This window comes from Gymnoscopelus microlampas (assembly GCF_963454915.1).
Source record: "Gymnoscopelus microlampas genome assembly, chromosome: 3".
Classification (NCBI taxonomy): Eukaryota; Metazoa; Chordata; class Actinopteri; order Myctophiformes; family Myctophidae; genus Gymnoscopelus; species Gymnoscopelus microlampas.
In genome coordinates this window covers 27,754,751-27,780,809 of record NC_139940.1, presented here as the reverse complement: position 1 = coordinate 27,780,809, position 26,059 = coordinate 27,754,751, and the positions used below count along the sequence as shown (strand labels likewise).

General features: G+C 41.7%; 2 protein-coding genes across 2 annotated transcripts; both read left to right on the top strand.

The window, feature by feature from the left end:
- The first annotated feature begins 524 nt into the window (after positions 1-524).
- On the top strand, positions 525-14,773 carry tmem67 (transmembrane protein 67). Its single transcript, XM_084052621.1, has 28 exons — positions 525-739; positions 1,977-2,065; positions 2,184-2,274; positions 2,413-2,512; positions 3,103-3,172; positions 3,290-3,364; positions 3,459-3,521; positions 3,599-3,753; positions 3,971-4,079; positions 5,456-5,542; positions 7,172-7,237; positions 7,372-7,525; positions 7,600-7,720; positions 7,847-7,952; positions 8,032-8,088; positions 8,361-8,459; positions 10,307-10,405; positions 10,774-10,860; positions 11,142-11,241; positions 11,540-11,679; positions 11,794-11,934; positions 12,086-12,166; positions 12,383-12,499; positions 12,595-12,711; positions 12,958-13,065; positions 13,258-13,360; positions 13,816-13,958; positions 14,472-14,773. The coding sequence occupies exons 1-28, from the start codon at positions 541-543 to the stop codon at positions 14,550-14,552; spliced, it is 2,958 nt and encodes a 985-aa protein (XP_083908747.1). The 5' UTR covers positions 525-540; the 3' UTR covers positions 14,553-14,773.
- Positions 14,774-15,635: 862 nt separating this feature from the next.
- On the top strand, positions 15,636-25,383 carry pdp1 (pyruvate dehydrogenase phosphatase catalytic subunit 1). Its single transcript, XM_084053588.1, has 9 exons — positions 15,636-15,725; positions 18,258-18,559; positions 19,090-19,257; positions 19,735-19,946; positions 20,099-20,180; positions 20,524-20,618; positions 20,749-20,917; positions 21,707-21,925; positions 22,372-25,383. The coding sequence occupies exons 2-9, from the start codon at positions 18,311-18,313 to the stop codon at positions 22,750-22,752; spliced, it is 1,575 nt and encodes a 524-aa protein (XP_083909714.1). The 5' UTR covers positions 15,636-15,725; positions 18,258-18,310; the 3' UTR covers positions 22,753-25,383.
- Positions 25,384-26,059: the final 676 nt, after the last annotated feature.

The window sequence follows — 26,059 nt, the reverse complement described above, 5'->3', positions numbered from 1 at the left end:
ACAAACAAAACACTGAACTGCGACGCGTTGCTTTGCGCGGGGAAATATAGCAGCGTGTGGGGGGAGGAGCGGATGTGACGCACGCGTGCGACCAGAAGGAATTATGGGTAAACAACAGGGATAGCGTTGCCATGTCGGCTTATTATAAGCGACTTAGTTGCTTATTTGGTCTTGTTTCCTAAAACCGTTTAAACCAGTGGTTCTAAAATATTTTCATCTCAAGGACCCCCAAATGAATATGTATTTGTCTGCGGACCACCCATCTGAGTATGCCAGGGACCCCCAAGATTAGCGTTGTTAAAGTGTTTCTAAAATATTCCTAATTCTTTCCTAAAATGTTCAGATTTTTTTGAAAATAGCAGATCTACAAGCTCACAGTTGCGAGTTGTGAGCTGGTAGTTTGTCTATTTTCAAATAGCCAATGTAATATGTTTAAAGGGCGAAAGGCTTTTGGGCTCGTTTTCATAGACATGGCTGCTTGTTTCTCTCACAAAACCTGGCAACAGTGAACAGGAAGTCTGTTCTGTTGTTGTGTTTACCATGGCGACGGAGACGCTACTTGTTCAAATCCGCAGACTGGCTCTAATGTTATTTGTTATTATAGAATTGCGTCCACTTTGCGGCCAACAGGTTATCGTTTCTTTACAAAGACCCTCAGACTGTAGCGTGGAGCAGTTCTTCGAGATCTCCAGTCTGTCGTGTGAAAGCTGCGGTCCAAACCAGCGGAGGAGTACAACAGGCGAGTCATACCAATCCACTCCATATGGTGTCCCGCTGCCCCAACACGGCGCAAGTAAACATGCAAAATGCATGCCGTTCTGAAAAGGCTTTTTTTAAACGGCAGACCAAATCACTCAACTGGTAGGGGAAAATATTACTTTCAGTGTTGCCATATCTTGTGAGAGAAATAAGCAACCAACCAGGTCTGGGAAAACAAGCCCAAAAGAAGCAACTGTAGGCCACATAAGCACTTTAAACCCATGCGATGCGTTGTGAGCTTGTAGATATGCTATTTTCAAAAGCGATTGCAATGAAATGTGGAATATTTGGAATATTTTCAAAACATTATAACAACACAAATGCTACCTGGACCCTGGCACAAAACATTTTCATGAAACTATTTGAGAACCACTGGTTTAAATACTTTTAAAAAAGTACGTAAATAAGAAAGTACACTTTAGAAACAAGCCCAAAAAAACGCAACCACCAATATTTACAAAAACTTTACAGAAACACTAGCCCATACGGAGAGGTTCCGTAGGGGCTACAGAAACACAAGTCCAAAGGCGCTTATAATGAGCTGACATGGCAACACTAATGCAGTACCGTTCTGGAAACTGTTTTGTAAACCTCAAACCAAATCACTCAACTGTGATTACTTACTTTCCAGTTAGGCTAGATCAGGGCCAGCGGTCTTCAGCGTACATATTTCAGATTCAGTTTCATAAACTTGTTTGACAGCACTTTCATCATTGTATGTTGAATGAATGTTAATGTGTATTTTCAGACATTTAACTTAAACCATCAATACTCTGTACTTGGTCTGCTCTTTTCCCCCCCTACACTAAACCTTTTTGCCGAAAATAGTAGACATACAAGCTCACGCTAGCCGTTGTGAGCTTGTAGATCTGCTATTTTTGGATCATAGTAGGGATGCTAGGGTTCAAGTGGTTAATGTAAAAAAAAAAAAGAGTCCTTTCACTCAAAGATTTGGTGGCTGTCTGTAGTAACTATGAGGACCCCCAAGGGGACCCCCTGTTGAAGACCCCTGGGCTCAATGATTGGTTTGCATCAACTACTTTAATGTAGTGGTTTGTGACAGCGTCTGTTAAGTGTTAACGGCAGTTTTAGAGATGTTTAGCTTAATGTAATAAGCATAACATGATAAATCGTGGAGGAACAGGATATTTAAGGACAATCTCAAGTTTCATCTTCCCACCAACCGTGTTCTCACTGTAGTTTACATTCCTCCATAGGACTGGGCTGTGAATGCCAAACTGGATACCGAGTTATTACCACTGATGGAGCGTCCATTACTTGTCAGCAATGCCCCACCACCAAGCCTGTATGTAGCTTACCTTAAATATTGTCTTAATTTATTTCACATAAAACACAGTTCTTGTCACACTCCCTACCTGTTTTCAAAAGTAATCTAACTATTTGTTGATCCATCCATTGTCCAGGCAGTAACAGAGGATGGGTTTGGGTGTATTCGCTGTCCTGGGAGTGTGAGTGATGCTGGGATGTGCAAGTGTCCTCAAGGGACTGTTTTGGGTGAGTCACTCGGAAAACTAACAGCCCAGGCCCTGCTGATGACAACCACTAATCTAATATTGTATGTGTTCCCCATACATGATATTAATGTGTGGATATCTGAATATCACCTGTTTTCTTTTCTTTCTTTCTTTTCAGTGGAGAGAGATGTCCATGGAAACTATTTAGATGAGGCCAAGTGTGAGCTGTGTAATGGTAGTGACCCTGCCTTCTCAGTTCCAAACAGCAACGGAGACAGGTAACAAATAGGACACTGATAAAGCCGTTCTGCCCTAAGCCTTAATATGCCTTAATGTCTGAGCCATGTCTATAATCACTCAGTCATATAATAATACATATTTATGATCCTCTGAATGTGGTCACAGAGTTATTTTGTTTGTGATAAATGGCTGGCGGCACTTATAACTCTATCCCTTTTGCATCCTTTTGGTCTGCCATTGTGCTGTACCACACATTAGTCCATCCCCATCAACCTACTCGCTGTGAACTGAACAAAAAGAAAAACAAGCATCTGCACATTTACTTATACAGTATGCTTCCCGCCGCCCCCCAGTCCAATCTAACTTGCTGCCTCTCTTTTCCAACCTGAAGTAACTGAAGTAAAACGAGTGATGTATGCCATGTGATTGTGTCTGTCTTGTCAGTGCTGGAAAGTGAGCTGCCATGCTGTAGCGAAAGCAAGTTCTACAAGTGGTTACTGTGTGGACAATAAACTAAACTGAATTGAGCTGAGAAGCACAGTGCAAAGTGAGGGCTAAGCAGTAGTTACTAGTTACTACTACATGATTCCAGCCTCTATTGAAGCCATTTTGTGAAACACCCTTTCAGGTGTGAGAGATGTCAGGCTTCCTTCATTAATACCTCCTCTTCCTGTGTGTGTGGCTCCCGTAACATCCTGGTGAGTTCAGTCAACCCTAAACCCTCTGTACCTCTCACACGTGACATAATAAGTGAGTCAATAACATATTTAACTGCTTGTGCAAAACGTGTGAATATTTGGTATGTATTTTCTCAGGCTGGAGGATTGTGTTTTCCCAGTGAAGTGAAAATCCCCTCTAATGTAAACCCTACTGTCAGCTTTACTGAGTTGGTGAGTTTCCCTTCACCTTTCCCTCTCTACTTTTGTCTCCCTCATTCTTTTGACAATACTCTGATGTTGGGTTCTGCTTATATTTCTCCTGTAGGCGCTCCCTGTGCAGTCAGCATGGTTCCTCAAAAACTTGTACTCTTCAGCTGCAGCCTGCCTTGTAAGTACACTTTCCACCTTTCTCTATGTTTCTGCAAATGTTTTAACTACAGTATTAACAAAGTTCTGTGTTCACAGGTCTACTCCAACCTCACAGCATGCCAGGCTCTGGGGAACATGTGTGTAATGAACATGCACTCCTTCAGTAGTGTGACCAATGATGCCTGTGGTCTTTTCAACACCATCTTCAGATCTACTGCTGCTTTGGGCTCTACACAGGACATATCTTATTGGTAAGGAGGGCCTTAAGAGCAAGCCTGGCCCGGACCTTTTGATTCATTGACTAACTATTTTTATTTGTGAGGGTTGTGGTGATAAGCAATTTAAAATCTGTGCAGTGCATATGAATAGGGAATAGAAAAGGAAAATCCTGTTTGGAGAACTAAAGAAATATAATTATCGATAAGTTGTCCCAACCTTTTTTTATTAAAAATAAAAATGTGTGTTTAGGAGGACCAATCTGCCGTGGATTTACTATGGAGATCAACCTGGACTGGCCGTTCGGGTGCTTCAGACGGATCCGTTACCAGTTGGATTCAGTTTCAAAGGAAGTGGCAAGGTTAGTCGTGATCACATTCACCTATCCATGACCATCTCTCACTCACACACACACACACACACACACACACATATATATATATGCAGACGCATGCGCAGTTGCCCACTACAGACGGATACCAAAACACTCGGCCCAAAACACAGTCGCCCACCTGATATTCCTAAACGTAACCTCAGTAAACTATGTCTAAACCTAACCTTATTCCAAAACGTAACATCAGTAAAACTATGCCTAATCCTAAACTTATTTCTAACCTTATCCTCAGTAAAATAAATACAAGAACCGCTGGTCCACGAAAACAAATGGGGGTAGCGTGCTTTGGGGCGAGTCTTTCGGTTACCCCAGTCAGACAACGTCGCCGCAGGTTGCGAGTGAAGAGATCATCTCTGTGGAGTAATTAAACACCACAGACTACACGGATTACGTTCACACTAACACCCTGGAGCGATTTAGAAGCACTTTATTAGAAATCTAACACATTTGTTGATTTAACGTTAGTACATGTGTTTTATTGTTGGACATTCATCATGGCAGGTTATAATATGGGCTTTTGACATGCAGCCCCTCTTCGCCGGTACGGCGTTCAGGTCCGCCGTATTGGCCCGTTCCGACCCACTTTCACCCCTGAGTAGGCTACCTGCCAGGCGAGTACAGGTGATGGCCCCATGAAGACAAAGGCACACATTTGCATTTATATGTGCGAGGGTCCATTCACTGGATGTGTGTCCGCGACGGACGAAGGCAGCAGCAGCCCACGACGCATCTATTGTTCTGGGGGGAGGGGGTTGATTTCTTTCTTTTTCATTCGAAATTTTACACGGCACACCTAGCATTCCTTCGCGGCCCAAAAAAGGTCCGCCTGCCGCGGTTGGGAAAAGCTGGCTTAGATCTCCTTTGTAATAAAAGGTTGTCGAGCAACCGACCAGCGGACACAACTCGAATGAATATATATTAATATATTGTATATATTAAATATATACAATCTTATTTTCGGAAGGATATTTTGTCACAACAGGTACAAATTTTGTACCTGTTATGACAAAATATCCTTCCGAAAATAAGATACAGGAAGGCACTAGAAGGCCACATATGCAGGCAACATGTCAATACAAACGCCACTGTTACATAATAATGGATTATTCTACATATGCAGGCATTTACCTCTTATATATATAACTTCGTTTCATAAACTAAGTAAGCAAGCAATACACACATAATAATAACAATACTTGTGTTTCTGGAAAGTTCTACTTACAGGAACACTATTATAAAGCTACTGTATTGTGTTTACGGCCCTTGATAAAGACGTACATCTATAACTTAAGCTCTCATGGTATGAAGAATGTTTGTTGATATATTTTTTGCCTGTCTGTCAGAACACGGATATTAAGCTGCTGGCTGCTGTTTATAATGCCAGAGGAGAGTTCCTTAGATGGGAGAAGATAGGAGGAGGTAATCTGCAGGTGAGCTGTCAAAGAAATAATCATAATAAACCCAATATTTTCTCACAAGACTATTGTGAAGTGAATATTCAATCAATAATATGTCAATGTAAATGTAGACGTTTTTGAAACACATGACATATCTGGGTTCTAACTACATTCTAATAATTGTACATTTCATTGAAAGTAGTAATATGCAAACATGTACATGCTGACAAGTGTTTCCTGATGGCCAATGGTGCAGCGCTCCAAACCAGCATCACCAATTGCCCTCCTAATGCCATCCCAATTTCCTCACTTTACCCTTACTAGCCTGTTTAAGTTATACGTATTTAGGATAGCTCTAATAAAACATTTGTTGGTATTGTTACCCCGCTATAAATAGAAAAATGTTTCAAAATCAAAACAACATAACAAATCAATAAGGAAAGGAACAGCGGTCGTTACAGGTGCCGCTTGTTCCACATGGACCTACGACCAACGTCAAAGCACATAGTTCACAATATGCACATGGCATACGACATGCAATATACCAACATAATATACATCAAATAATGCACTATACCATCTACCAAATATGTCACAGGTAATATGACTAAATGATGTAACAATAGGCAAAACCAATAAAATGATTACTTTACCAGATGGCTCTTATGTCTATACAAGCAGACGCCTCTCAATGGTTACACAGGCAAGACTGAGTAAACAGAAGTAATACTAAAAACTAATGGAAAAAGTCTAATAGAATTGAGATTTGAGAGCTCTAGGAGATCAGTAGTTTACATCTGAAGAGTGACACAAAAAACACTTAAAACAGCTGTAGTTCGAATTGAGAGTTGTACCATTTTGGTTCAAGTTTATTTGTTCCAACCACTTCAACCACTTTGGTTGTGCCACGGATACCCAAAAAAATCCTCCAGCCTCCTTTCTAACAGGCTAACTTATTAGCCCAACATCTAACCCCAACTAGGACCTAAATGACCTACATCCTGATGCCTCACTGCTGCCTTATCCTAACCTGACTGTGACCCAGAAGCAGGTTGACGTCTGCATCAGTTAATGGCAGCTCTTCCATAAGTCTGTTGGTGTGGTTGCTTACTTTGTACAGTAGCTCTAATGCAAACTTCACCTAACCTTTTACAAGAAATACTATCTCTAACGCTCATCCTACCGTAAGTCAGTGTTGTCGCCCGATGGTGCAAGATCCTCTTTTGTAGCTGTTAACGTGTCTTGAAAATGTGTTGTTTTCTGTCTGTACCTGGAAACTCTCTGTATTTCTCTCTGTAGTCAGCGGATCTACTGGTAGGTTTGTTTTCTGTAAAAAGAATGGTTGGTTGTTTAAGAGTGGAGCTTGATATCTTGTTTATTTCAATCTCTTACCCTCTCCTCCCTGCTGGTTATCTGGTTCTTTCCACATCATGACTTCCTCATTCCTGCCAGTCAGTGCATGGTGACAAACAGGCACACATATCCTGTGAATAAATCAATCAGTCAAAATGAAGGATTCTGATTCATAGTTCCCTCTTTTTGTATGTAGCCTGTGTGTGTAGTAGTAGCTAACGTCAAGTAATAGCTGTGATAACTCACATTAGTGGTTGGTGGCATCTGTGAATTACTGTAAAACATGTCTGTCCTCATCCTCTGTCTCAGCTCTGTCCTGACACTGCTACTAGACAGAAGGCAGCCTATGACTTTGGAACTACTTACCAACAGAGCGTGAGTCTCCTTTTTATAATTTAGATGCAAGGCAATAATGCAATGTTCTATATATAATATGGTTCTCACACATGATGTCTGTCTGTCTGTCTGTCTGTCTGTCTGTCTGTCTGTCCACACCTGCATGTGTGTAGTGTGATCTCTCGGTAGCAGAACTGCTGCGTGCATATCCAGAGCCATTATTCTATGACGTGTTTATGGATTTCAGTAAAGGGGAGGCCAGGAGACTTCTTCCCCTCCCCACACTGGTTCTCAATCAACAGTACAATGGACGGTTTATCAACCAAGGTATTATCTTAATTTCCGATTGTGTGTGTGTCGGGGTGTGTGTAGTCACATTCTAATCTACATGTTCTCCACAGAGAACATGAAGAACTGGTACCTGACTCGCCGTATGTTTCTGGTTGACACACTGAGTGGCAGAGAGAAGAGTGTGAGCTCTGTGCCGAAAGTAATTCGCGTTGCTAGCAGAATCAAAATACGGTGCGTTGTGACATATGCACATACTCCACATTTAAAAGAGGAAGAGAGAAAAAAATGATTAAATGTAAGTCCATTTCTGTGACTTGTTAAGACGTGTATATTTGTGGGCATGTGTTTGTTGGGTAGGTTCCAGTTGGTTTCAGGAACCCAGGAGGGACAGGCGTTTCCCCCTCTGATGTCTGTGTCCTACAGAGATGTTCTCATCACAGACCCAAACACACAAACTATTTCTGTAAGTCAGTTTCCTTCCATTTCATAATCTTTACTGAATTATTCCTTTACACCAGTAATACAAATTCATGTATTTCCAGGTGTCATTTGCTGTAGATTACGAGATGGACCAGAATGAGGCTCGTATGAAGACCGATGTGAGTGGAATGGACACTGTTAAAGGAAACTTTGGTTGTTATTGGTTTGTGATGAATCCCTATTAGAGAATGAAAACGACTGTGTGCGTGTCCATGCTACCTTTAACACAGACAGTGGCTCTAACACTAACTGTGTGTGTGTGTGTGTGTGTGTGTGTGTGTGTGTGTGTGTGTGTGTGTGTGTGTGTGTGTGTGTGTGTGTGTGTGTGTGTGTGTGTGTGTGTGTGTGTGTGTGTGTGTGTGTGTGTGTGTGTGTGTGTGTGTGTGTGCAGACCGCTCTAGGTGTGATGGGCGGTGTAGCAGTGCTGTACTCCCTGCTGAAGACTGTCAGTTGGAAAAGGCGGATCGCCTCGCCTCTGGTTGACATCGAGGTACAGCAGTGTAGCTGATCCTTAATAACACCCAAGTTCTCAGACATCTTCAATTCATACATTTGTGTTTCATTATCTCCACCACGCCAAAGGCCGGGGATTATGATTACGTTTGGATTATGTTTTCCCCCCTGTCTGTGTGTCCAGAGCTAATCTCACAAACCTCTCCACTGATTAGTGCCACACTGTTTGCGCACGCTGTCACTAATAGGCCAATTTTTCAAATCTTCTCATGGTGCCATTGTATGTTTTGGCCTATAATTCTTGAACCGTAGATTGTATAATCAAAATGTGTTTTCCCCTGGATTCCTTTGATCATGACACAACTCCTCCAAATTTGAATCACATATTAACCCATTGATACCTGGAACGCATCTGTGTCACTTTCGATGTCTTTAGCTATTTTTGAAAAATCGTAAAAAATATTTTTTCATTTTTTTCCGAAAAATTGTTAGGATTTGGAATTTTTTTTAGACGCTGCCTCAGGTCTTAAAGGCCTCTACACAACACAGAGCCAAACACAATTTCACCATTTTCACCTTTAGGGGGTGCCACAAACACACAAATGTCAGTGTTTGTTGCAGAAACATGATTAACCAAATCGGTATACAGTATCTCAAGAGTCATGTGACAATGAGTGCAAAACTGTAATTGGCTTCCAAGATTTGTGCGATGGGCCTATCCTTTATGAAAATGTAAAAAGCCTTGATGAACAACAGCCTCTATATAGAACAGCCTCTATATAGAATAGTGGTGGGGAAAAAACGTTCATTTCAGTGAACGAACGATTTTGTTCACGTTAACAGCAATGATTCGTTCAAATGATTCATTCACGTTCTCGTTCAGTAGCACTTCCGGTCCTGGCGGAGCACATGAGCTACTATATGCATGCAACTGTGTGCATCTGATCCCACTGACATGACTGCACAGTCTGCACAGAAACACAGCACTGTCATTCACCATCTAATTGCACCATCTTCTTTGTAATATAATAATGTGTAGAGGTAATAAATAACTACAATATATAATATAAAGTTATTTGTGTTAGTTGATAATTATTTCCACAAATGCAATATTTTATAACAAGCAGCCTAAGTCAGTACACTCACATGACTATGGATTTCCAACCATGTCTTTAACTTAATGTAGTTCATGAATAGTAGTTGTAGCATACTATTTATTTGCATCGTCTATTCAAACTAAAACATGTTAATTGACCAGTAGGCTACCTATCTGTCCTTTGTCTAGGACCATGCATATTTATTTCTTTTGATACTTAAATGTTCTGCTAACACTATCTGTCTTTTGTCCTGGAACAACAATAGGCTACCTTATTTCAATTGAAATAGCAGTACGCATGCATGTCTATTGTATAGTGAAAAACTCTACCGCACAGCTGTCTGTCTGTTTGATGGTCTGTCTGTCGTGGGAGGAACAGCCCGCCCGTCCCGTCCGCGGGGAGAGGGCGAGGGGCATGAACGAAATCGCGAACGTAACAGTTTCAAGAAGGGAACGGTTTCGTTCACGTTCAAGGCAAAGACTAGTTCTTATGAACGAATCGATCATAACCGACCCATCACTACTAATATAGAATTAATTTCCAAAAGCACGCCGTATGTTGTAGAAACACTATTTCACACTATTTGCAGCTTCCTTGGGTAGTGATGGCTGCAACCCACGACTCTCACAGTCCAGAGTAGGCTGCCTGTCAAAGATATGTGCTGTGATGAGCACCCATTTCTAGTTCACTACTAATCTGCTAGTTTCTGCAAGCGACACTATACAGTACAGTATGACAACGTATGATTTGTTTTAAAAGTCTCCCTTTGTGTTTCCATCCCACACAGACTATGTTGAAGTTCCTGTTGATCTATGCTGGTGATCTGGCCAATGTTTTCTTTGTCATCACTGTGGGAACAGGACTCTACTGGCTTATATTCTTCAAGGTTAGATTGGGAATCATTATGTTCAACTGTAACAGTTCAATTCAGAAAGAGACTTTCAAAGTACCCAACCCTACCTAATTTCCACAACCTTTTTACAGATGCGCTTTTTATTACTCACCTTCTTCTACAGCAAAGAGTGATTATTTTTGGTTTGTTGTTTATTCTGACTTGACTATACTTTTATTTTTCTCTCTGCCATGCTCTCTCAGTCATTGGAGGCAAGTTTGTTTCTGCTTTACCTTTACCGCAATCCATTTGCCCCTGTTTTGCCTCTTTGTCCCAGTGGTTTGTTATGAGCCCATAGGTTTAGGTGTAAATGTCATTGGCTGTTGCCGTTATGATTTATTTTTGTGTGTCTGTGTTTTTAGGCTCAGCACTTTGTATCTGTAATGCTACCGTTACCTGCTCAGGAGGAGCGATTTGTGACTTACATTGGCTGTGCCTTCGCTCTCAAGGTGAGTCCACCTTCTTAACATTATGACACACATTGGCATTGCACAGATGAGATGTGAAGAGGGGTGCTGATGGGTTTGGGAAGAGTTTCTGGACACTGGACACTACAGATAGCTAGGCTAGCTGTAGTGTGTGTGATGAGTAATTATTGATCATATTAACGTGGCAGCCATTTTGCTGTTACGTTATACTCGGGAGAGGGTAAGTGGGGTATGGTGTAAAAGCCAAATGGCCATCTTGTGAAAATGGTACAAAATAATAATGCTTTCATATCTGTGTCCAGACAATACAGCTTCTCCACAAGCTGGTCCTACAGTTGTCAGTTGACATGTTCTTCATTGATTGGGAGAGACCACGGAGCAAAGGCAGCAGAACAATCCAAGGTATACCATACTACAGTATAGTATGCTATACTTTACTCCTTTCATATTTACTGAGCTGAACGGCTCTCACCTTTTTAGATTCAGAGAATATGATTTGTCTCTGGGATGAAATAATGGTATGTCCTAGGAAAAAGTTAATGTGAATTTGTGCAGTTCTGTCTCTAGCAGTGCTATTCTTATTATCTTATTCTTATACCTAACTACTACTTATGTTACTACTACTTGCTTGTAATGCTATGGCAACTGACTTTCACTCGAGGGCCCAATAAAGGTCTATCTCTATCTATCTATCTATCAGCCACTGGGGAGCCAAAACGTGACCCGTCTCCTGTCAGTATCTGGAGGACCTACTTTGTGGCCAATGAGTGGAATGAGATCCAAACCATCCGCAAGATCAGTCCAACCTTCCAGATCATGGCTGTACTTTTCCTGCTAGAGGTACATCTTAGACACACTAAAGCCATTTTCCGATTGATCATCCATGCAGTTAACTTTTGTATTTCTGTCTGTCCTGTTTATGTGCTAACATGTTGCCCTGCATGGTCTATCTAGGTGGTGGGTTTCTCCAATCTGGCCCTGAGGGACCCTTGGTCAATGTTGGAGCGCCCTTCTCAGGCGTACACCCCTCCCTACAGCCTGATACTACGCTATGGTCTGGCAGCTACACTATGGCTGTGCATCGGACTTCTGCAGGTAAACTTTAGTCTTTTACTTGGTGGCGTGAGGAGGTAAAAACAGAATCACCAACCAGCCTCTTGACTCCCACCCCCACCAAGAAATGACAGTACATCTGAATTTACCAGGATCTTGTATTTTATAAATATTTTTACATTTGCCTATAAAGGTGATATTCTTCACTGTGATCCATGAGCGCTTTGTGGAGGACAAAATTCGTCAGTTTGTGGACCTCTGCTCCATCAGTAATGTAAGTAGCACTTCAAACCTATTCAATTTATACGCAATTGCATTGCTTGTGTGTAAATTTATCGCATTGCTTGCTAGAAAATGTGTAATTCAGAAACTGACACCGTCTAGTGACAGTATAGTTTATGCTTTAATAACCTGCACCTGTGTCTGCTACTGCATCTGTTTGTAGAGGTTTTGTTGTTGTTGCTGAAAGCGTTTCCTTATGTGTTTTTAGATCTCGGTGCTGCTGCTGTCCCATCGGTGTTTTGGATACTATATCCATGGGCGCTCTGTACATGGCCACGCTGATACTAACATGGAGGAAATGAACACCAACCTAAAAAGAGAGGCTGTATGGACACTGACAGACTGCAAATGTGTTTTAATGCATTGTTTTCATTCCACAGTATTTCCAACAGTCATATCTGCCTCTCTCTCTACCCCAAGGAGTCCCTCTGCGGTCAGAGAGGGTTACTTCCGAACACCGACATCCAGACATTTCAGATCGCCATCACCAACCGCCTCCGACTGCAGTTTGACCGAATACGAGAACCACTCAGTAGGGTGCGTGCTTACCACAAATTATAAATTAATTGGTGCCCTGACTAATTCTGTCAGAGATGACTGTTCTGTGATTTTGGCATATTTTGCTCTCGGCAGCAAATGGGACGGAATTGCAAAACAGCGACCTCTAGAGTCACAGAATTCAACAGCTCACCAATGTTGGTTGTTACAACTTTCTTGTATTTATACGAGACAACCTGTAATTTTTCATTTTATTTAATAAGCCCATTCTGTTGTGCGTTACAGCGTCATGGACCATCGCGGTTGGTGGACGCATCCTCAGCTAACCCCTTTGAGCAAAGTACCAGAGCCTACAATACAATGAACCGCTTTTTAGGATCCGTTATAGACCATGTTAGTACACACACACTTACACACACACACACTGAAATCAGCACAGCATTTGACCGAAAACGGAGTTCCTGCAGTATTTAAAATGTGGTTCTTGAAGGATACATTTATTTTTTGCATTACCTTGCATCTATGCTATCAATTTAGACCAGTTTTCTTCTTCCCCTGTGCTGTGGTGTGGTGTGTTTCCTTCAGGCTCATAAGGACATGGACTACATAGTAAAGGACAAGCTGATGCTTGAGAGGGTCATAGGAATGGAGTTCCTTGAGCCCAATGACAAAAGTATCTTCTATAACGGTACTGGTCTCTGGCTAATACAGTATATCATCAACTGTTACTTTTCAGGAAGTGGAAAAAAGGAACCTGTGCTCCAATTAATCCAATGTAGTTCTATTATGTAGTCAGAAGCTCTCGTTAATACTTTTCATATATTCAATATTTATCAAATCAACAGACAGACGTAACCACTTTAAACCAAGTGTCTCTATTTTGGACAGGACATTAGAGGCAAAGTTTTTCAATGTTTTCCCAAATGTTCTAAATAGCAGATCTATAAGTTCAGCTATTTTAGCTACTTTTGCACAAGGCGCAAAATAGTCCAATCATTTTTTTAGAAAATTATAAAAAGATGAAATATGTAGATACAACATTTCTGCACAACAATGACATTATGCTGGTATGTGGGTGTGTAATTGCCCATGTGTGTATCTGTGTTTTTGTGTAAAAACCCTCTGTGTTTCTTCTCACCCTAGACGAGTCCCACTCCTTCAGTGACGTTCTGTTCTATGGGAACGAGGCCACGCTCCTGGTCTTTGACACCTTGTTCTTCTGTGTGGTGGACCTCGGCTCTCAGAGCTTTGTCCTGGCTGCTGTGCTCACATATATCCAACAAACGGTCAGTACTCTATACCAGTGGTTTTTCATGTCAAGGACCCCCGAACTGATATGTATTTGGCCGCAGATCCCCATCTGAAAATGTGTTGTGCTAGGGACCACCAGTAAACACAGATTGAATCTGCAGCCTTCATCATTGCAAAAGGCTTGTTCAGCTTCATATTCAAACATATATTGACCAATATAAATATTGGCTAAAACTGATATATTATATCGGTTCGATACCAATATTAAAAGTTTAGGGCCGACATTGCAGATACAGATATAATGGTCGATTAATCGTGCATCAACAGCCAATATAACATAATGTATTAACCTACTTTACCATACAGATTGGTTAAAATAATGTTTTATTCATTAAAATAAGTTGCGTATCAGGTTTAACCCTTGAGTGTACAAATATAACTTTTGTATATTGTCTGAGTTACAATGGATAAATAAACCATGGAGGATTTTGCTTAGATTCACGCAAGTGGGAAATTGTAAAATAAAATTCTAATCTCATTAATTCCAGGTATTTCGCTTGATCCGCAATGCTGTTGGGAGAAGAAACCTGGCAAACAAGACACTGGTGGATGAGAGATTTCTCATATAGATTTCCCTGCCTTTTAACTGATAATGCCAATGTTCCTTAGAGGTTTGTGTGTAGAACTCATGCTTATTGTTTACAGATTTTGCAGCTTTGTTTACGCATTTTGTACCTTTTTATAATTGTGTCCTTTTTTTCTACATACCGTATTTTTAAATGTTTTCACTGATGTAAATATTTTACATTTTGTACAGTTTTAGATTTTTTCGATTAATTAAAGCTATGCGTTTGATAATTTATGGTGTCTGTCTGCTGTCGTGTTTCTCATCCTACTATCCTACTATCCTACTATAATTCTAGTAACCTCTGTAGTGGTGAGCAGGTGCGTAGGTGAGTACGTGAAGATACCCGGTTCTCCTCACTGGCTGGACCAATTGCTCTGATTTTGCACACAGCCATTGACCATTACCATCTGAACACAACTGTGAAGCCCGTTTTTCAATTTCATCAAATCTCAGCTTCTTATTAGCGTTTTTGTGTCAAACACTGTCGCCATGGTTACGGGGCTGCCCAGCTATGGGACGAACTGCCTCCCGGGTTGCCAGATCATGTGCGCATATCCCCCCACGGCTGCGCTGCGCCGACCGGGTATGGTCTAGTACTATTAATTTAGATTAGTAACAATAATAGCAATACAACCACATCATCCTGCATTTTAGTCCAGCACTTTGAATTCAGCACTTGTGGTCCATTCTGGGCCCTTGCCCAGCCCTCCAATGACTTAAACAGTGAAGCAGAAGCGCCTTGTTAAAAACATAAATGTGACATTTTCAAAGACATTAGACTTGACATGTCCAAACAGATTCAGTCAGCTGTGAATCGCATGGCTGTGAGTGAAAATGTGTTTGCATGTAAGTGGTCAATCCCTGAAGAACACCTTTCCAGGTCGAAACGTTGGTACTCAATATATCATCCTGCATGGTGGCTATGACTGTGCGGCCTTTTCTTCACTTTTAGACTTCTTTACCAAGGTCAGCAGCAGGCAGCAGCACCCCATCATCAATACTGGTGTGAGCCCTTCTCCTGTTTGTTTGGCATGTAAGTGGTTAACATGAGACATGACGCAGTGCTGGCGTCCAATGCGCTGCTGGTCTGCTAGGGCTGGATGATGATGTGCGGCGGGCGGGTCACACTGTTCAGCCATGAACTTAAACAACCACTTTAAATCCAGCTGATAAGGTGAGTGAATGTGTGGATTTCGCATGATGCTGTATTACGCCGTTAACAGGGATTTATAAGTGGTGCGATCGCTTCCTGTGTGAGGTAACATGATCCCCGCTGGAATGCTTCTAATAGCTGATCACATAGAGGTAACATGAACGCTAGCTAGCAGCAGCATATGTGGGTGTTTAACAGGGCTGGGCTGTCAAGGAGCGCTCAGAATACAGACGGGCTGCGTTCTGTGAAGTGGCTTAACGTGGCACCACGTTAATCTTTAGGCTATGTGTGCAAGTTTAAGGACATTTAAACTCTCCTGCGCCATAAACACGCCCAGCTATCTCAACGTACTTACTTGACCCTTATGGGCTGGTTGACCAGCTAGAAGGCTAGTTGGCGATATGTCAACAAAAATGGCAACTGAACTGTCCCGACAGATCTGTGGAATTGGCCTGTGTGATTTTCATTTGACCGGCCAATAGATTTCAGCTATCCGATTAATGTCACCGTAGAGACAGCAGCTGAGTTAATGACCTATCCAATCAGCGTAAGCTCATCGTATGAATCAATCCTAACTTAATGAGCACTATGACGTTATGATCGATTCATATTGTATTTTATACGCGGACTTTATGCACGATAGTCTTGCGATAGAGTGCACTGCAAACAGACAGACGCGATCTTGCCCAATATATCATATTAACATCCTATCAAGTCTACGAATAGACTGAGCTTCTAGTGATGTAATATTTGAAATGTGACCAGGTGGGGTCACTGTCATGCACGGCTCTGGTGGTCCATAGACTCCTAATGCTATAGTGGACCAGCTCTAAGTCATGCACACAGTCTCGGCGTGTCAAGGATATGTAGTGCAGTGGGCCACAGATAGCCAGGACATTTCATAACATAAGCATCAAGTGGCAGGACTGAAAGGAATAGCAAAGCTATTTATAGGCCCGGTTGCCCTGTCCTTGCCAGAATGGCAGTACAGAGGTTGGGCCCAAGCAGGTTACAGGAGTGCATGGTCTAGTCGAGGGATTGTGTGGTTTTAGCAAGAGTAATGAAAGCAAAGCCTAATATGTTTTGTACAGTAGGCTTGAATTGAATACTGCATAAGATACTACCAGGCTGTTGCATTTTTGCTCCTTTTGATATTACATTATATTTCTACCTCTAAAACATGTGATGAGTACATAAAAAATAAATGCAAAACATTTCTAATATAAACTAACCAACTTTAGACATTTGCTTATTAACACCACGTTGGCCTGATGGCCTCCTCCTAACACTGTTCCAGTAACACCACTGTCTCACACACAACTCTTCTCCCATCCACCCATGCCAACTTCAAGCCCTCCAATCATCTTCTCAGGCTCACTTCATTCATGTTGCACAATGAATGGTGCAACAGTTAATTGAACAAAACGATTTAATTGCATGTCATTCTAGGCAAAACGTTTCCAGAAACAAATTCAGAAATAGAGAAAATCATCATTGAATTTTTAGCTTTTCTGAGCCCTATCTGTGTTATTATGTGTTGTTATAGCTGCAACTATTATGTTATTAAGATAAATAAATCATGTAACTACTTAAGTCCTATGTTATACTGTGAGAATGCCTGATTTGCGGCTGGAATTCAGTACAGAGGCCTGTATGGTGTAACCAAATGGTATATTTATTCACGAATGACAAATACAAAACGGATAAGAACACAGGGAGTTCTCCACTCACAGCACAGACTCAAGGTAACTGGCAGTTGTTTAAGCTCAGGTGAGCCAATGAGCTTGGACTGTACCATTCTACGGGGTGTTTTCTAAATCTAAATAGAGCATACACTAAATAGAGGACACAATAAATACATAAATAAACATATAACAAATACATAAATATCCTTAACCCCAAATATATTAAAAATCTTGCGTACTCTTTCACAATTATTCTTTCCTTACACTACTACAACAAACCATAAGCAACTTAAAGCTCATCACAACCCTCCTCTGCCATCCTTACTTGGTCCAGCCCAATTATACTGGAACAGAACAGCACAACTTGAACAGGCACATATCTTACACTTCTCATACATTATTAAGTCTCTATTGCACTCATTCATATTACACACATTGCATCTGCCCATCATGATTACCACCAAACATTTCTGTCACAGGTGGAGCTAGTTACCTGAGTGGCCAGCTAAACTGGACAGGAAACACAAAAATTCAAAATGTTCAGTTACAATGTGTTCAATAAACAATACAATCAGGACTGCAAAATACAACTGTGTAAATTAATAAAGTGCAATTACCTAAAGTGCCAAATATGCTGTGCAAATATCGTTCAATTAATAAGGGTCAATCTATATGTGCAAAAGTAGGTAACAGAGGTCCTCTATTTTTGCTCCTTTTGAATGTTTTCCCCCCAAAAAATAACGTTTTGGCTATGACATGCCCAAAATAACGATGATTGAAAATTAAATCATTGATAATGTTTTATAATGAATTAAATTGATTACCGGTAGTTGGATTAACTGCTGCACCCCTACTGTGTCTCCTTTAGGTTTGCGTACGCCACTGGTACACTGTCCGTGTGCCTGGACTGTGTTGTCAGCCATGCCTGTGACATCACAGCTTCTCCGTAGTATACCACGTTCCAATCTCTTGGCCTCCAGCCTGTTACCATGCCAGCACCAGCCCCACTTTGGACACTTTACGTGTCGACCCACTGCGAGACGCCCATTCCAGACATGGCGCTGTCACCTGCCCTCCAGAGGTTACCGCACCACCGCAGACCTCCACAGTTACTATCTGAGCCCTCCGCAGGTCAACTCCATCCTCAAAGCCAATGAATACAACTTCAAGGTATATATAAGGATAAGGATAATTCCTTTTTAACAGGTCGTTCATGAAAGTCCTTGCGGTCTTGTTTCCAATGAGAACCTGTGAGCAATTAGGGGTTAAGAGTCTTGCTCAGGGACAAATTTCATTTCATCGACACATATGCTGACCCGGCCTGGAAACGAACCTGGGGCAACCAGGGCCTCTGGCTCCTTAGGCAGGCTCACTAACCATTCAGCTATGGCCGCCCCTTAAGATGCTGGTTCATTAATGAAAGATTATTGGAAATAAAATAAAAAAATAGCTGTTCGGTTGATAAATATCAACAAATATATATCGGTTTATATATACTGTATCTATATCATCCAAAACTGTTCGGTTGATATAGATATAGTAAGAAAAAATGTGCTTCTCGATTTTTTTTCGATTAACCTACATGATTAAGTCAGTTATTAGTTCTAAATTTCAGTTTTGATATATTTTCGGTTAATTACCCAGCCCTAATTCTCAGTATTCAATGTTTCTTTATATATGTGTTTGTGTTTTTATTCTAGGTGCCAGAGTTTGATGGGAAGAACGTGTCGTCGGTGATGGGTTTCGACAGCAACCAGCTGCCGGCCAACGCTCCTATTGAGGACCGTCGCAGCGCTGCCACCTGCCTCCAGACACGAGGAATGCTACTAGGTGTATTTGATGGCCATGCTGGCCCTTCCTGCGCCCAGGTACAAATTACTCTATTTTCTAATCACTGACTTTAATATAGTTCACAGAATTTAAATGATCCACCTCATTCTTGTGAACCATAAATGTGATGTCATAGTACCGCCCCCCTCTTCTTTTTCTCTGATCTGAATTGCTCTCCTCCTACTTCTGTCATTCAACCGTTCAAAAAATAGCCGATTTACAAGCTCACACTAAGACGTTTGAGCTTTTAGATCAGCATTTTTGAAAAACTTTGAAAGTATCAAATTATTAAACGCATGGCCTGTTTTGGCCGTAGTACATTATTTATTTTGATTATCAGTACCGGTCATTATTAGTAATTTCTGTGTTTATTGAAGTTATTTGTCATATTTGCCATATTTTGTCTGTTTCGATGTTCAATGCCAAAAAACAATTAAACCGTTAATCACAATAGTTTGTATGCCAATTCATCGTCAACTAAAATGTCATGATGGTGACAATCCTGTCTCCGCCAGGCATTGAGTGAGAGGTTGTTCTACTACATAGCTGTATCACTGCTGCCTCATGAAACCCTGTGTGATCTGGAGGCAGCAGTGGAGGCTGGCCGGCCCATCAGCCCCATTCTGCAGTGGCACAAGCACCCCAACGACTACTTCAGCAGGGAGGCTCAGGGTCTGTACTTCAACAGTCTCCGTACCTACTGGCAGGAGCTCATAGACCTCAACAGGTAATGACAGTCTTGAAAAGTAGAGCATATCTAGCGTTGTGTTTATTTTTGAGGCATTTATGCTGTTATGATAGTGGAGAGAGACAGGAACGGCATATTCTGTCTCTTCCTGCGTCTCACCCATTGACATGGCTCCGTCTCTCCGTTCTCAGCCCAGGGGAGGTTCCAGACACCAGGGAGGCATTACTGAGTGCCTTTAAGAGGCTGGATAATGATCTATCCCTAGAGGCTCAGGTGGGAAACCCTAGTATCTCTTTGTCCAATCGTTTACTTGTTCACAAATGCTATGCATGTTATTTAGATAAATTTACTGTATGCTTGTTGTTTGTCCACAAATGCTTGGTATGTTATTTAGACAGATGATAGATTTAATGTTCACCTGCTGTCCTAGTTACTTTGTGGCACTTACCCTGTTGCAGGTTGACTAGATTTCATGCCGGATAAGAGCATCTTCTACAGTAAATGCAGAAATTTGAATGTTCTGCATTTCCAAAAAGCATTGATTACTTGTCAGGAGCCCAGATGTCTTTTTCCACATGTTTCTTGTATGTGATGTAAACTATCTGTTTCTGTCTAGGTGGGAGACTCAAACTCCTTCTTGCACTACTGGGTTCTGAGAGTGGCCTTCTCTGGTGCTACAGCTTGTGTGGCTCACATCGAAGGACCAGATCTGTACGCATGTTACCTTCTTTACCCTTTTATACCTTCCTATTTAAAAACTAGAATCTATTGACTTGTGTCAAGAAAACATATTTTCATCATAAGCTGTGGTTTGACTCCTCTCCTCATTGTTCTCCTCAAGGTACATAGCCAATGCGGGAGACGGCCGGGCGGTGTTGGGAGTGCAGGAGGAGGATGGCTCATTCAGCGCACACACACTGTCTAACGACCACGCTGCCCAGAACGAGGACGAGGTGGCTCGCATACGGAGCGAGCACCCTCCGTCAGAGAGAAAGACGGTTATAAGACAGGTAACACACCTCTCCTTCTGTCCCACTACCTGCTTTGATAGACTCACAATTCAGTCACTAAATGCTCTATGCTCAGTAGAGAGTAGTAGAGACTGAGGACGACCTCTCAGCTTTCGTTGCTAAAACTGTATGGAAACAATTAGAGAGTTAAAAAGAGAAGTACGCATTGCAGAACCAATCCAAAGTGTTTAGGTCTGTCCTTCATGTTGGGGTGGTAACATGAAAATGATTGGTTTTTCTAAGCAGTGGGTGTAGGTTTGTTCTCACCGCTGTTGCATCTACTTGCATGTAGAACAGTGGTTCTCAAAGTGGTGATAATTAGAAACCAAATGGACCCTTGCGGGCATGTAACTCAGAGAGTGTACAAATGTAACCAAATGGACCCTTGCGGGCATGTAACTCAGAGAGTGTACAAATGTAACCAAATGGACCCTAACAGGTCAACTTGGTTCCATTTGCACACTCTCAGAGTTATGGGTCCGTTGGCGTTGACTAATGCATACCAAACTGGGGCTCCTTGAAATTGAAAATGTAGAAGGTTTATAATAACGATGATATTAATAGTAATAAGCTTTATTTGTATAGCACCGTTCAAGAACAATGTCACAAAGTGCTTGACAAGATCAACAACAATACATAACAATAATAGAAAAGAACCCCTGATGTATCAGTAGGCAGAGATCTTCAATCACCTGGCAACATGAGACTACTACTTTGGTAGCCGTCATGGAGACAAGATTATTGAAGCTTTTCCCTCTCTTTCTGTCTCCCGCCCTCTGTATTGTTCAGGACCGGTTGCTGGGCCTCCTCATGCCGTTCCGTGCGTTTGGGGACGTTAAGTTCAAGTGGGCTATCGATTTGCAGAAGAGTGTGCTGGAGTCTGGGCCTGACCAGCTCCATGAAAATGAACATACTAAGTTCATCCCCCCCAATTACCACACGCCACCCTACCTGACCGCTGAGCCTGAGATTACACACCACAGACTACGGCCTCAAGACCGCTTCTTGGTGAGAGTCAACATATTTACCTCGAGTGGTTGGAAAAGTACTAAAATGTAGTAAAAGTATCAATACTGCAATGTAGAAGTACAAAAGTATTGGTATCAAAATGTACTTAAAGTACCAAAAGTAAAAGTACTAAAATGTTTGAAAATAGCAGATCTATAAGCTCACAACGTGTCGCAATGCAACACATTGTGAAAGAGTAGTAATATAGTAAAAGTACAATATTTGCCCCTGAGATGTAGTGGAGTAGAAGTAAAAGTACTGAAAGTTTGAAATACTCCAGTAAAGTAAAAGTACCTCACAATTGTACTTAGGTACAGTACTTGAGTGAATGTACTTAGTTACGTTACACCAATTTTACCTCCTACATATATCAGGGTTTCTAATGTATTTAATGCTATGCACATGTCTTTCTTGATGACTACAATTGTCATTTCTGCCGCCTCCAGGTGATTGGTTCTGATGGCCTCTGGGAGACTCTCCACAGACAGGAAGTGGTTCGTATCGTCGGGGAGTATTTAACGGGCGTGCAACAGCGTCAGCCGCTTACTGTTGGAGGTTACAGGGTCACCCTGGGACAGATGCAGGGGCTGCTGGAAGAGCGGAAGGCTCGCATGTCTTCTGCTTTCGAGGATCACAACGCGGCCACCTACCTTATTCGACACGCTGTGGGAAACAATGAATTTGGCACCGTGGACCATGAGAGACTTTGCCAGATGCTGTCATTGCCTGAGGAGCTGGCTCGCATGTACCGTGACGACATCACTATCATCGTCGCTCAGTTCAACCCACATGGGCTCGGAGCACAGACACAGGAGGAGCAGTCCTGAGCCCAAACCTCCTAATGAGCCTTTTGTTCTACTGAGAACTAATATGCAAACATACACACACAGACTCCAGTAACCATGCACATGCACCCATAAGCACACTTTCTGTGGACATAGGGGCGTACTGAAAAAGTCTATCTAACAAATCATATTTTACCATTTTAACAGTATTCATGTAAAGATATTTGTCTGCATTTGAGTTCTGTATGAGAGTTGAAATGCTAGATCTGCCAAGGTGAGGCAAGTGAATTTTGCCTTGAGTTTTCACGCGTTTACTTAAAATAGGAAGATATTTATGTTGCCAACATCTTATTGTTGGACTTTCCAATATAGTGGAAGTCCCTGTACAATGGAAAATATCAAAGAGTCACTGCTAATGGGAAACACATTGCACTTTGTGCCAAAATATTCAACCCCAAGGCTCCCTGATGGGCTAGCTGGGCTCGAGTGAATAATGTGATGTTTTTATTCACATATCCAGATCTAGGAAGGAAAGACGTCATGGTGGGGGACAGCATTGAACAAACCTCTTTTTGTCTCCGTCAGGCCGGACTGCCGAAGGCTGGAGAGTATGTTTTTGCTCCTGTCCATCCGTGTGTGTGTGTTTGTGTCTGTCCATGTGTGTGTCTGTGAGACGCTAATCTCCAGCACCGCCGGGACAATCTGCGGGAAACTTTACACGCACTCTCCAGTTGGCAAAGGAAGAACCTCTGCCCTGAATCTTTCAAATCGGCCTCATGATGGCGCTGTTACTGGCCTTGTTACATTTTGGCCTATAACTTGAACCATAGGGTGTGCAATCAAAATTATTTTTCTCTCGATTCCTTGTTTCATGACACAACTTAGCACATTGTATTATTTACGTCTAACAAGATTTTCCTTTTTGCTACTATACTCCTACAGATTGTGTCAAAAACTTAAGCAAATTGGTACACATTATACATGTGGTCACGTATCCGATTTTTCCGATTGGCTACAATTTGCTTTCAAAGTTAGCAGGAGGGCAAATCCTGACGCAGCACCAATTGCCCTGAAACTTTGCGCACACACTCCCAGTAGGCCAAGGAAGAACCGCCATGCCAAATGTTTCTAATCGGCCTCATGGTGGCGCTTTAACAGCCCCCTTCGCGTTTTGGCCTATAAAATAGGCCAAAATGTGCAGGCCATGGGTAAACGACCTGACCTGGCGGAGAGCTGCACTCCAAGGAGCGCACTTTTGTTTTATTTTTTCTTTCAGAGATGGACTTGAACTGAGTTGTGTGCTCACTGTGCTGACAGTACCACACTATTATACCATTATGATTGCACTGACAGGTTGTAATCATGAGTACCACTTCAGTGAGACATTACTCTGTTTTTTCAGCCTTCTTTTCCACTTCAGAGCTGTTACTGCTTATCGAAAGCTAATGTTACAATAGGACTGTGTGTCCTGTCCATCCATGATAAAAGTAGAGAGTGTGTGCCTCTCTTCAGACACACCTTTCAAGTTCTTACCATTTGTTTTGCATATCAGATGCAGTCATGAGTCCTGGAATGATGACTTGTTAAACAATGGTTGGAATGTTGTCTTGCTTTTCTATCACATAGCTTCACCGAGAGGTCTAATCAAAAAAGGCTACCACCAATCTAGCATAATGGTATACTGCTTGAATTAGAGATATGGTGGTACATTCCACTGATACTGTAGATAGGTCCCTGAGACATGGCCAATGTGGGAATGAAAAAGAGAGACAGGAAAAACATATTCCGAAGCTCTGCACACAGTATTCTGTCCACTGTTCAGAGCCAATGATTTAACCACTTGAATCCAAGTGTCAGTTTCTCGGGCAAACATTTGATGAAAATAGCAGATCTGCAAGCTCATAACACGTTGCTTTACGACGTGTTGTGAGCTTGTAGATCGGGTATTTTCAGCGAAGAGCCATTGTGTAGTGGGAAATACTAGGGCAAGGATCTAATATAAAGTCTTGGGGACCCCAGTCAACTAAGTTTATAGGATTCAAGTGGTTAAACTCTTCCATGGTTTTCTATTGAAATGAGTACCACCAACAGCTCTGACAAGCTGGATATTCAAGTGTTCATCAGCACGTTTATTTTTCAAGGATTGTTGGTTAAAAGGGAAAAGTGGTTTAACCTGTCGGGACTCTCACCGCCGGCGTGTCTATTTTGCAATTTTTGTGCTTGTTGTGTACACATTTATGGAAGATGTACAGGAAGTACTCAGCTGGTATAATGTAAAGTTTATTTTGGTTTATATAATGGGTTTGTCTTATTTTGTTGCAGGGAAGCTATATATTGCCTTACTCTTTTATTTGTGGGTCATCGCATATCTGGTTGATAGTTTGTTACTGGTAAGACAGTCTAATCATAATGACATGACACACAGCAGCAAGCTAGCCTCTTGGCTAAGCACTGGCAGAACACTAATTCTCGTCATCTGGCTGTGCTGGCTGTATTCATGGTGAAATGAATGAAGAGAATGTAAATCTGAAAGGGTCTGTCAGAATACTTGAAGGTTATTTATTCAGCTTTGGTGATTATCTTACGTGTCCTTTATCTTAAATCGTATATAACTTATAAGTGTTATTTTTTTTGTATTTGGATTGTTTTAATAAAACGCTGAATACACACTTAGTGTGTGTGTGTTGTCTGTTTTTGTCCCTGCTTGAGACACAGTAGAGAGGTATTGTACATGTCGAGGCCTCTGAGAAGAGCTCACAGTGCTGCCACTCCCCTTGGAATGTAGTTGGAGCATTTCAGTAAACCTGCAAGCACCACAAAGGTCACTGTGATCTCAGGTTGCACATAACTCAAAAGTGTGTGAAGGTCGAGACTTTTCAGCTCAGGCTATAATGTTTGTTTATGTAAAGCATTTACCTGGCCATCACAGGAGAAACTAAATGTGATGTGATATAGGATACGGAAAAGCAGGTTAACAGTATTCTTTAACCAGAATGTTGATGTTCTTATGTAACCAATTAATTTTTAATTAACCATTAAAATGTGTTTATCTGTAAATGGTGCATCATGGTGCATATTGGTTGTTGGCATAGCAGTAGGAAGACTCACTGAGGTTGCAGGTCAGTCTCCAGCAACTCCAAAAGGCTCACAGTTGTACAAAGAAATATTAGTGTAAACACAGAGCAGTGGACAAAGGGTAGGAAGGCTGGCCCCTGTTTGAACAAGGTTATAAGATATTGGGCTGGACATAATCTAACAGGTTTAAATGTTCTAGGCTGGGAGCCAGGTGTGGCCCATGGGATGTTTTCCTATTTTCCCCCTACCCTGTCTTCTGATGGTCTATATCTTG

What these genes read in the sequence shown, in the direction of transcription:
- tmem67 (XM_084052621.1), top strand. Translation starts at nt 541, where the DNA reads ATGGCGACGGAGACGCTACTTGTTCAAATCCGCAGACTGGCTCTAATG. An exon ending in CTTCAGCTGCAGCCTGCCTT is followed by an intron (nt 3,522 to 3,598) that starts GTAAGTACACTT and finishes CTGTGTTCACAG; the next exon opens with GTCTACTCCAACCTCACAGC. An exon ending in GAACTACTTACCAACAGAGC is followed by an intron (nt 7,238 to 7,371) that starts GTGAGTCTCCTT and finishes GCATGTGTGTAG; the next exon opens with TGTGATCTCTCGGTAGCAGA.
- pdp1 (XM_084053588.1), top strand. Translation starts at nt 18,311, where the DNA reads ATGCCTGTGACATCACAGCTTCTCCGTAGTATACCACGTTCCAATCTC. An exon ending in CCAATGAATACAACTTCAAG is followed by an intron (nt 18,560 to 19,089) that starts GTATATATAAGG and finishes TTTTTATTCTAG; the next exon opens with GTGCCAGAGTTTGATGGGAA. An exon ending in ATCTATCCCTAGAGGCTCAG is followed by an intron (nt 20,181 to 20,523) that starts GTGGGAAACCCT and finishes GTTTCTGTCTAG; the next exon opens with GTGGGAGACTCAAACTCCTT.